At 50.6% G+C, this 12500-nt stretch overlaps 1 protein-coding gene across 1 annotated transcript in view; it reads left to right on the forward strand.

Moving 5' to 3' along the window:
* The window catches only part of robo2 (roundabout, axon guidance receptor, homolog 2 (Drosophila)), a 255867-nt gene that overhangs the window by 208354 nt on the left and 35013 nt on the right, over positions 1-12500 (forward strand). Inside the window, 7 exon segments of the mRNA XM_060075994.1 lie at positions 516-755; positions 2714-2885; positions 6918-7123; positions 9003-9084; positions 9276-9441; positions 9613-9779; positions 11420-11541. Coding sequence (XP_059931977.1) covers positions 516-755; positions 2714-2885; positions 6918-7123; positions 9003-9084; positions 9276-9441; positions 9613-9779; positions 11420-11541 — 1155 coding nt within the window.

Consider the following 12500-nt stretch of genomic DNA (forward strand, 5'->3'; position numbering starts at 1 on the left):
CCTTTGATGAAAAACGCCCAGCGCCTCAAAGACCAGCCCACGTTAAGCTCATTACGAGGCCCTACCCCAGGCTTGGCTTGCACCTCTGCATACATTAGATATCAAAGTCTCCTCCAACACATCCCTGTATCAGTGGGAGCTTTTTTTGTCTTGTGAACGCGCGAGACGTTGACCCGCCATTCATTCTAGCTTCCTCAGCCTCTCCTCAGAATGAATGGGCAAACACAAAAAAAAAAAAACACCCAGTTACCATGGCGACGGAAAGCCATGGGCAGTGTCCTTGGCGCTTGTGTTTTGTCTCGCTGCAGGCCGGGCGCGAAACACGATGGGCGTCGCTGCATGGAACCCATGCACGGCGTTTTCCGTGTTTCTGTGCGTCGGTTTCGGCGGTGCTTGTCGTTGCCTGAACGGAGAGCAAACCCTTGCAGCCTCCTCTCACCTTCTACCCCCCTCTCCCCCTCTCCCCCCTTCCCTACCCTCGCCCCAGCCCCCACCCCCTCCCTCACGGTTAACTCGTAACCCCCCGACCTCTGTGTCAAGACGTCGACACACTCACACGGGGGGCCGGGCTTCCTCTAACAGTGGCGTCTCTAACCTTTGACCCCCTCCCTTCCTCCCCTCGCCCTACAGCGGCCCCCCAGTTCGTGATCCGACCGAGGGACCAGATCGTGGCGCAGGGCCGCGTGGCCACCTTCCCCTGTGAGACCAAGGGGAACCCCCAGCCCGCCGTGTTCTGGCAGAAGGAGGGCAGCCAGGTGAGGCGAAACAAACACGCCTAACCGCGCTGCACTCAACCCCTCACGGGCAGGCGGTCGCCGCTTGTTGTGAGGACACCTGCTCCTCTGATGCCGTGGTGGTGTACACCGCCTCACTCATGTCCAGACCAGGGCCTGCTCAGTGGTGGTTCGCAAGGGCATGCCGAGGAACAGACACGCAATCGCACACGTACAAAGAATCGCACACACAAAAACAAAAGCGCTAAAAAAACACTAAAAGAATCACACGCCCACGCAAGCACACACACACACACACACACACACACACACACACACACAAACATTACTACGCACGGAAATAATCACACACACACACACACACACACACACACACACACGCACACACACACATATACATTCAAACAATGACACACTCCGACTCCCAATCGCACACATATAGGCACTGCACTACCATTCTAGCTCTATCTGTGAGGGGGATCGGTAACCCAGGCCTGCCCATAGTTAAGCTGTGAGTATCAAAGGGAGCCACTAAGCGACGGTGTGATGAGCTAGCCCGCCTCAGATCAGTTCCTCCCTGACCCGGCTGCTGATAAGAGCCATCCCGATCCCTGGCTTGGAGACGGGGGGGGGGGGGGGGGGGGGGGGGGGGGGGGTAACTCATTCAAATACCTGTGTGTCCTCACAGCGCAGCATAACAGCACCAATTAGGAGCCTGCAGGGGCTTGTAGATGGGCCAGAGATATGATTCAACACTGGCTAGGGTGCAGGCACACTCACACACACACAAAAAGGATTGCTCACACACAGACACAGGCACGCACACACACGTACACAAACTACAGACATGCTCTTGCACACGCACATACAGGCATGGACACACGCACACACACACACAGGCACCCACACACAAACAAAGGCATGCACACACACAGGGGTTAACACGTACACAAACACAACCGAACACACAGGCAGCAATAAATACTCCCCCACACAAATGCACATGCACTCGCACACACACACATCGAGGCACATGCGCACACCGTCAAGAATGCACAATAAGGAAAAAAATGCGGATGCACGTACACACCTACACACACAGAAACACACACAAAACCAACGCACACGCATGCACTCCATGGCGACCCACAATTACAGCAGTACGCTTCACACTGGAGCGAGCAGACAAACAGGCCCCTGCAGGAAGTCCAAACATGGGCGTGTATTCATAGCACGACTCTGTCTTCTGACGGTGACCTAGTGTCCGTGTGACTCAGCAGCGCAATGCTGTGAGCTCCTTCACAGCTCGCCCATGTCTTACTGCTGTGATTACGGAAGCAGGCTTCTCAATCGGACAAGTCTTACAAATAGTTTCCCCCTCAAACAGATGGGCTAGCCCGCATCACTGTCAGCCACCGCCATCCTCGCTCTCACCCACGCTGACTTAAATTAGATATGAAGGTATTTGTTAAAAGAACAAATTAAGGCCGTAATTGAGTACAGTAATTAGGCGAGAGAAGGGGGCCTTTTTGTCACACTTGAGCACAACGAAGCAGACATTTATCATGTGCGAGACATACATCGGGGCCTAATTAAAAAAACTCCATCACTTCGTGGTTAAAGTCATTAATGCGTAATTGAATCCCCTCTTCTTCGGAGGATAAAGCAGAAGGAGGAGATTGGAAGAGAAAGGGAGAGGTTGTGTGACGGGGGAAGCAGAGAATATGGGTGGAGGTTAGATGGGGTTCAATGTGATCCTCAGCCCTTGAACTAAATCCACTACCTACAGCTACATCAGACAGGACAGGACAAATAGAACGTCAACCCTTTATCGAGCCATTTGTGGAATCACACTAGAATAAGCAAAGAGACAATGATGTGTGTGTGTGTCTGGGTGTGTGCATATGCGTGCGCATAGGCCTGTCTTAACCAACACGACGTTCTCCCCGCTGATCTGCGTGTTCTCCCTGCGTCTCCAGAACCTTCTGTTCCCCAACCAGCCCCAGCAGCCCAACAGCCGCTTCTCAGTGTCTCCGGGCGGAGCCCTGACCATCGGCTCGGTGCAGCGCTCCGACGCTGGCTACTACATCTGCCAGGCGCTCACCGTGGCGGGCAGCATCCTGGCCAAGGCTCAGCTGGAGGTGACCGACGGTAAGGGCGGCAGCACGCACACACACGCACACACGCAAGCACACACACACACACACACACACACACACACACACACACACACACACACACACACACACACACACACACACGCACACACACACACACACACACACACACACAGAGGCACGCATGTAGGCACATACATACACACACACAGGTAAAAATGTATGCCCACACACATATACAATACATACACACGTATGCAGGTACACACACACACACACACACACACACACACACACACACACACACACACACACACACACACACACACACACACACACACAAACACATAAACATGTGTGCAGCTACCAACATAAACACACACACACACACACACACACACACACACACACACACAGGATGCAGGATAGTCTAGAGGTTTGCAGTTTGACTCCCAGCCAAGAGGTTGTGGGGTTAATACCTGTGGGCGAGAATCCTTGAGCAGGATGCCCTAATGACCTGCTCACCGCTGACCTCAACATTCATTTTTTTTTCTAAATTCTCTGTAAGTCAATAGGGATGAAAGCATCTGCTAAATGATTTGGTAGTAAGCAGTACACACAGATGTGTGCGTGTTGCAAAACACATACACAGATTCGTGCAAGTGCCAATAGGGCCAAAGAAAAAATGTGTTGATGTGTTCGATTTCGGGTCGGCCGTTTCGCTCCTGAAAAGGAAAAACATGTTTTCATCCTCCCATCTAACTATTTATTCTTTACTCTGCTTTTAATTTGATGATATTTAATTTTGCACACATTCCCTTATTTCTTTACCCTCGAGACTGTTAAATAGAATTTGGCCTTCAGCAGTCTTGCAAGTGTATATTAAAAAAAGTGTTAGTTTTTCATGTGCTGGAATAAATTCTGCTTTTGTGCGAGGAACCGCTGTGCGTGGATTTGCCCTTGGCCTCTAGTTACTTTCTTGCATTAGTAAGTTCTTTTTAATTTTGTAAAAATGTTCTACATTTATTTTTTATTTCTGTGGAGAAACACTGCCCTTGAGTCACTCTGGGTTTAATGATCAGCACTCAACTGAGTATTTTCAAGTGTGTGTGTGTGTGTGTTTTATATGTGCGTGTGCAGATGTTTGTGTGTGTGTGTGTCTGTGCATGTGCGTGTGTTTTGCTTTCACATCAGTTTGTGTGTGTGTGTGTGTGTGTGTGTGTGTGTGTGTGTGTGTGTGTGTGTGTGTGGCTATGTGTGCGTGTGTGCTAGAGAGAGAGAGGAGAAGAGGGGGGTGAGTGATTAAGTGAGTGCTTGACAACGGGCTTTTCGGCACGATGAATGATGAGGTCCTGCAAGGTGTGGAGACATCTAATCTGCCTGGCTGTTGGGGAGGGAAGATGGACGGACATCCAGGGCTCTCCTGAAGGACCCGCTACAGCCCTACAGATTAAACACCCCCCTTCCCCTGCCCCAACGCACAATCACTTTTTCTCCGTCTAAACCCACACTGTAATGATCCATCTGCAACATCGCACACAACGTCAACATTTGTTGTCGTTTGCCCTCGGGGCAGCCAACCAATCACCTGCAGCAACACGCCACAGTGCCCCCCCAAACTAGACCTGTTCTGTTTACCTAAGCGTTGTTTAGGCTCAGGTGTAGCTCAGGGGGAAGGGGGGGGGGGGGGGGGGGGGGGGATACAAGAGTGGGAGTCGTGCATTCAAGGCCGAACAGGGAGGGTTGGAGGGAGGGAGGGGGGGGGGAGGTCCCTGCCACACCTGCCGCAGCCATCAGGTGGATTTTGCTGAAAGCCTGCCGATTTCAAGGAGATCCCCTAATGAGAAATTCCTGACCCGTGGCGACCAAGGCCTCCTCCGAGAGCCTAGCCTCTCGACGACGACGTCGACCCATCACAACCATCAGTCGCCGTCCCCCCCCCACCCCGCCTTTAACCCCCACCGTCTCGCCTCAGACCCGCCCTCGGGATCGTCATCAGCCGTTTCCTCCCCAGATCAGCTTCCCAAAACATGGAATGCGTCGGTCGGAGCGCCGGGGAGAGAAGGAACACCCCGGAGTCATTAACGAATACCGATCCTCTGAGCGAAACGTGTGGGATTACTGCGGGCCGGAGCGCGGGCAGCGGCCTGAGCCCTGCCGGCGCGGTGTCTCCGTGAATCATTCAGGGGCGATAGCGGTGACAGTGGAAGCATCCCCCCCCCCCCCCCCCCCCCCCCCTATCCACCCACCCACCCCCCAAAGCGCTAATGGCCTGGGTTGAAATTGATTAGGGCTGGGGAAGAGGCCTGATGTAGGTGGTGAGGATTCGTGCGGCGGCTACAGCGAGGCCAGTCCAGTTTATTTATGCAGTCTTTAATCACAGCGGCTGTCTCCCATCACTTCAGAGCCCCCCCCCTTTTAAAGAGCGGAGAGGATGATGACGACCACGGTGGACCGCAAACCCGAGATAAATATGTAAACATGGACTTCGCTCACCTCGCAGGAGTACCGTGTTTATTATTTAGTGGATGCTGGTTTTCTCAAATTGGCCGAGCTTTTTATATTTTTCGTTATTAGAGTAGGACGGAAAACTCTTTTAAAAAAACCAAGCGATGCGTCTCATCGTTAATTTCACACTTTCGGAGCGCACAACCTTTTCTTCATTAGGTGAACTGAGACAGAGAGGACGGCCAAAGGTGATACGAAGCGGTGTTATTCAAGTCTGTTGCGGTTACTTCCTGCCCTCGCCCCGTGATGTATCTGTGGGTGGACGTCGGGGAGAGAGCCGGTGTGTGGAAAGGTTACGGAGGTAGACTTGATAATTGGAACCAGCAAGGTCTTAAATCATGAATCCATAACTTCTAATGAATGTGGAAGCGGCTTTGATGCCAGGGTTTCTCCACATATTTCAGCGAAAGCTGAACTCTTCAAGAGGTGTCCTCTGACACGTGTACTATTTAATACAAGGAACCCTAAGGTGATTTATGAGGCCTTACAAAGGGATACATCCATCTAATATGGATCCAACAGTTCCGTATTAGTGTGCACATGAAGAAGCCTGTCTGGTTTCCTGGAACAGTGACTATTTCCTCTTCTGAAGTAAAAGGTCTCTCCTTTTTCAACCTGTTGAACTCAATTCGAACAAACAGCCTCATAAATGTCTGCTTTTAATTCATTTAATTCAATTTCTGGACTATACCTATTGTTTTAACATGCTCCCAGACACCAGCGGGCATAATGAAGAACTTATCTGAACCCACACTGGGGAAACCCATTTCGTCTTTCAAATAAAGGTGTTTCTCAACGGGCAGCACTCATGCATTGCTTTGTTTCATTCATGTAATTCCGCTACTACTGGGCTACACCTTTTGTTTTGACAGCCTACCACCCTGTGGAGCATAATGAAGTACTTACCCGCACCCACACTGGGTCAACGGACAGGAACCACGTGGCCACACCGTGCCGCAGCGGCGAGGGGGGTATAAACATGGGTCTGTGTCCGCGTGTTGGTGGGGGGGGGGGGGGGCTGTGTAGAGTCCCCTCGCCACATCAATAGCGGCTGGAAACTGTGTTCAGCTGTTTCTCCCCCAGCTTCCTGGAAGGCCAGCGCGAAGACATTGTATTGCGGTGTAATTACAGAGACCTGGGGATGAATCTAGTTCCGTGCCCACATCCGATACTTACGTGTTTGGTTTTGTTGTGGGGAGGTTATTTCACGTATTTTCTTTTTTTACTCCCTTATTACTCTTTAATCACGTTTCCTAACTTTGAACCATTTGAATTCCACTTTTTTTGTTTGTTTTTCCATCAAGGTCTTTCTTTGAACGTCAAAATAATTACAATCGTGCGCCAATATAAACTGACCTCAAACCCGGCACAATTAACTGTTATCCTTCAAACGTTAGTACTGTTATCTGTTGTTTTAATGTGTGCTATTTGCTGTTATCGTATCTTTTTGTTTTTGATATGTAAATCACTTTGTTGCGAAACACAGCTTCAAAAACTCATAATAATTACAGTTTTCAGCGCGACGCTAAGCTAACGCGACCAACCGCCTCTTCCCCAGTTCTGACAGACAGGCCGCCGCCCATCATCCGTCAAGGGCCGTCCAATCAGACGCTGGGGGTGGACAGCGTGGCCTTGCTGAAGTGCCAGGCGTCCGGAGACCCAATCCCGTCCATTAGCTGGCTGAAAGATGGAGTCAGTCTGCTGGGCAAGGACCCGCGCATGTCCCTGCAGGAGCTGGGCAGCCTCCAGATCAGGAGCGTCAAGGTGAGGCACCTGCTGTGGTGTTGAGCTCTAGATAACACCTTCCCTGTGAGTGCTACCTGTAATGATAGCTGAAGTATCGCGCCAACCCCACTGCCTACCCACGGTACGAGTGGTGCAGGCCTTTGTTTGCGGAACCCCTTTGACCTTGTTTTGTTGTGTTGAAGAAGGGCCCGCTCTGTACCGAGTTGGGGACGCTATGAGTGTCATTTGTGGTGTTATCCTTGTGTTGTACCTGTGACTTTAACGGGATGCAAATACATGTTGCAAAAATGTAATCCGTTTAGCTAAAGAGCGGGTTGCGTTTAGCTAAAGAAGGGGTTACGTTACCCAAATGCTTAATCATAGTTCTAGGTCAAACGGTGAAGCCGGCTTAAAGGAACTTGTAATCAAGAAATGTGCCAGGTTTTATAAAATACAGCGTTTGAACCAGGAATTATTACATCACGTGGATGGGCAAACGTGTCGTGTCCGGTGGGATCGATGCCTTTTCCGTGTTCCACTTTCCCGTCTCTTCCCCCCCCCCACCTACGGTTCTGACATCCTGTCCGTCAACACTCTTCCTGTCTGCTGTCACATGTGATCTCATCTCATATGATGTTGTCTCTCGACGCAGCATGCGTCTGCGTATGCTGCCCTCGGCGTGCATTCTATAGCGGGCAGCGATTCAGCGTAGGAGCCCCTTAGTGGATTCGATTTGCCCAGCCGTGTGACTGAGACGGACAAGCAGAATCACGTTGCCTTTAAAAGAGATGAATAGGCACTATTGATTTGGGGGTAAATTGTTTGATACTATCACTTAGTGGCGTGACAGCTCCTAAAAGGCAAGGCTGCGGCAGCTCTAGCTATAGGATGCACACGCACGTGGCATCACCGCACGCACACACACACAAACACACACGTGGCCACACACGCACCCCCCATTCAGGGTGTATTCGATTTAAAAAGCTATTTTTTTTTCTCCCTCGCCCCCCAATCCCCGCCCCCTCTCTCGCCGGAATATCCTTAATTTTTGAAAAAAAATCCCGACCCCCAGCGTTTTTATTTAATAAAGACCCGACGGCGAGTCTCACACAGAAAATAACTAAACACGAAAACCCCAACACACAGGCAAAGTTCCCTCGGAGGACGGAGAGACAGGCCAGCTGTCAGCGGTCCAGGGGGCTCACACAGCCCCCACCCCCCCCCCCCCCCCCCCCAACCCTCCCTAACTGAATTAGCCTCTCCTTTGTTGTGGTCGGCAGGACGGTGGGGAAATAAGGGGGAGAGGAGAGGTGGTGCTGCCGCGGACGGGCGGCGAGGAGAAAATTGAATTAATTAGGAAATTAGCGTCAGCACTTTGGGCCACTCACCAGTGACATGCAATTTGGCCGACGCCAGATCGAGCCGCGAAGCCACCGCATGGATTTATGATGACGGGAAGTGGATCATGGGGGGAGATCACTCCTACTCCATCTTCCTCCTTGCTTATTGCCTGCTTTTCTGCACGGCGAAGAGCAGGAACGAAAGCAAATGCTAATCTGGGACGGAGCAGTAATGGCAAAATTTCTGAGGATGGGAGATGGCAGATGAATGTAAAAGTGGTAGGGGCGGGATTACGCCTTGTTTCCCGTTTGATTACGGAGATATTCCACTCAGAAGGGGAATTTGTTTGTTTATTTCGACGAAGGACCCTTTTTCTAATAGCACTGGTGTTCAGACCGGAGGTTTATGCTTTTCTTCCCACCTTGAAAGGTTTACTAGTGCAGTGCTGGCTGAGTTTGTGTTTGCCCATAACATTCTTATCGATCCCCACCTCCGGCGCTTTATATTTTGATTTCCATGGCTGGCGAGGTGGCTACCAACGTGCTGACCATGTGTGTGTGTGACCTGTGACCCTCAGCTCTCTGACTCTGGGATCTACACCTGCGTGGCGGCCAGTTCCAGCGGCGAAACGTCGTGGAGCGCCTTCTTGGAAGTCAAAGGTACCGAATCGCCTTCCCCTCCCCCCCCCCCTGCCCCCCTTATGACCTTATCCCCTTCCCTAAATGTCTGGAATCGTTTCATCTCGGGAGGCTATTAATCGGCCAACGATTCCCATCTCATTCTTTTATGAGCGGACGTGAATGTCACCGTGCCAACCCTTCACCCTCTTCCCCCCCCAACCGTCCCTCAGAGGCCGGCAGCCTGTTGGTGGTGAAGACCCGGGACGACATGGAGCTGCCCGGCCCCCCCTCCAAGCCCCAGGTCACGGACGTCACCAAGAACAGCGTGTCCCTGTCCTGGCAGCCCGGTCTGCCCGGCTCTTCGCCCGTGGCCTCCTTCGTCATCGAGGCCTTCAGGTCAGCTCCGCCCACCTTAAGCCTAACCAGTGTCACGCTTAACACTGGATATTTTTGTAGCAGAATTTCCCCTTTGGGGGGTAATAGTGTCATCTCATCTTGTGGTATGTGGCGCTGGAGATTGTACGCCGTATCACCATTGTTAACGTCGCGGTTACATCGTCGTTGCAGCCAATCGGTGAGCAACAGCTGGCAGACGGTGGCGGACCACGTGAAGACCACCCAGTTCACGGTGAAGGGTCTCCGGCCCAACACCATCTACCTCTTCATGGTCCGAGCGGTCAACACCCAGGGCCTGAGCGACCCCAGCCCCATGTCGGAGCCTGTTCGGACCCAAGGTACCCCCCCCCATACCACCCCCTTTAACATCGGCACCACAAATGTAGAAATGCCACACAGCCATTACAGTGCTTGTGGAGTGATTCAGCTTCCAGTGTCATTTACAGCGGAAACGTGTCTCAATGTCTGTTGGTTTATTGTTCGATGCTACTGACGCTGTTTATCACTTGTGTGGCCCCTGATACACAACACAAGTGTAGAAGGTATAAACTTCTTGTTGCCCCCGTGCAATGAAGAGCGATTAGCCGGTATCTTTCTAACTTTACTTCACAGAGGTCAGGCCAGCCCTCTCCTCCACATGGCCCATTATGGCCACACTTAGGCCATTATGTAAAATCGGAGTGTCTACTTTTGGAAGGACTAACAGTGTTAGAACAATCCCTGCTATGTTAATGACGATAACAGGAGAAAATGACCCAGGGCAGATTGGATTAAGGTGCCACAGACAGACTCCCGTCTCTGCATTACACTGATACGATAAGTCCGGCCGCTCCAGCGTTGAGCCACAGCCCTGCTGGGCTCTCGATTGGCCGGGATGAGCCAACGCTGTTACTGGTGGAGGCTATTGGAGTGTCTATTTAGAAAAGCAGAGAGTGAATCATCGTGGCGGCAATCAAGGTCATCCCAACTACATATGTGGTGGAGGTATAGAGCCAGGATGAGTTTGTGGTTCTTTGACTCCGAGCAGATAGGTTGGAACACTGATGTTGGCAGTTAACCTGTAATCATCGCTCCATCTGCTTATTCATATTGTAAAAATTATTATTGGAAAATGAATGAATCTGTTTCCAATAACTTCCTTTTGAGCTCACTTGGCACCACATTGCTTGTAGTTAATCCAAACCGAAATCTCAGTGTCGACTTATTCATTCATTCAGATCATACCTTGCTGGGAGATCGTTGCTACAGTAAACAGCTCCAATCTTTCCTCCCCAGCCCAGTGTCGTGACCCTCTGTCTCCATCCCCACATTGCATCACGTAGATGGGCCTTTTTTTCTTTTATTGGTCGTAACTGGAAACACATGGCCATGCAAAACGGCAAACGAGCTGGAAAATATGACCAGGCCATTCATTCATCATCTCTGCAGTCAATTTAAGGTTTGCGCTCAGACATGACTCATTGACACGGTCGTACGCATCTACGGTTACCGAAGACGTCACACACCAATCCCTGATCCGACCACTGTTCTCCCAGGGAGAAGAAGAACCAAAGGATGCAAAAGACATGCGAAAGACAGATTGGGACTTTGTCAAGTGAATTTGTAATAATCCCTGCAATGTTAAGCCTCTCTTAGATGAATGAATTGAAGTTGTCTGTTCTTCAGCGATGCTTTGGCTGTTGGACAGATTTTGTAATACACAAAGGCTTATTATATTAGAAATGTTGAACACAATGTTGTAAAACAGACTCCTCAACCAAACCGTATCTCTATCTCTTTGTCTCTTTCTCTGTCTCTCTGTCTGTCTGTCTGTCTGTCTGTCTGTCTGTCTGTCTGTCTGTCTGTCTGTCTGTCTGTCTGTCTGTCTGTCTGTCTGTCTGTCTGTCTGTCTGTCTGTCTGTCTCTTTCTCTGTCTCTCTCTCTCCCCCTCCCTCCCTCCCTCTCTCTCTCTCTCGCTGTACCTTCTCCTCCTCGCCAGACATCAGCCCCCCGTCGCCGGGCGTGGACCACAGGCACGTGCAGAAGGAGCTTGGAGAGGTCATAGTTCGCCTGCACAACCCGGTGGTCATGAGCCCCACCACCATACAGGTTACCTGGACGGTGAGTACGCACAACGGTGTGTTGCACCTCACTTCCGAGCCTCCTCAATGACCGGACCTCCGTTTCTTGAGCTTCACAAACAGACGAACGTCTGTTTGTGAAGCTCAAGAAATGGAGGTCCGAGCCGCCTCCATGAACGGACCTCCGTTTCTTGAGCTTCACAAACAGACGAACGTCTGTGCTCGGAAATGGGGTGCCAGGGATGACAGTCTTCAGGGGGTTCACAGGACTGACTTCCATGCTAGGTCGGTTCCTTCTTCTTACCGTTAGGATCTCAGTGGCATGGTCGTTCTCGTGTCATGTGTTATTCAGGTCCGGGTTGATGGTTATATTCTGTTTAGAAGTTTGAATATTAAGATTGAATGTGAGGGAGTTTTGGTGGTAGGCTAGTGTGAGTCCGGCTCGAAATCGCGCCCTCTATGTGGCAAATGTGGTTTGTTTCCTCGGCTCCCAAGCAGATAAATCTCGATCCTCAAACAGTTGTGAGTAAAAACCAATGGATGACATCAGGGACGCTACGGGCGTCTTTTTCACAGTCCTATTTTGTACGGTTTGAACCTGTAATTAAAAGTTTCACTCCGGTCTGTGTGGCACAGAGCACTCCAGTGGGCTGGGTTTGAAGAAGGAAGGAATATGGGAAATCCATGTATCCCCTCTCTGATATTCAGATTCCTAACTTTGTTCCTCCCTCGTCTTTGATTTAAACATCCCTGAGTCATAAAGTGGGATAGATGTGAATGTGTTTCTCTTTGAAGCTCGAGAGCAATTCCTCCAGGCTAGCATTTTCTCTTTTTTCCTCCTTCTTCTTCTTCTTCTTCTTCTTCTTCTTCTTCTTCTTCTTCTTCTTCTTCTTCTTCTTCTTCTACTTCCTCTGCTCCTGCGGTAGGAAATTCCAAGTTATCCTCTTAAGAAGTGTGCTCTCGCTTTGAAACATTTTAATTGCAGACTCAAAAGTAAGT

Source organism: Gadus macrocephalus, chromosome 16, assembly GCF_031168955.1.
Source record: "Gadus macrocephalus chromosome 16, ASM3116895v1".
Classification (NCBI taxonomy): domain Eukaryota; kingdom Metazoa; phylum Chordata; class Actinopteri; order Gadiformes; family Gadidae; genus Gadus; species Gadus macrocephalus.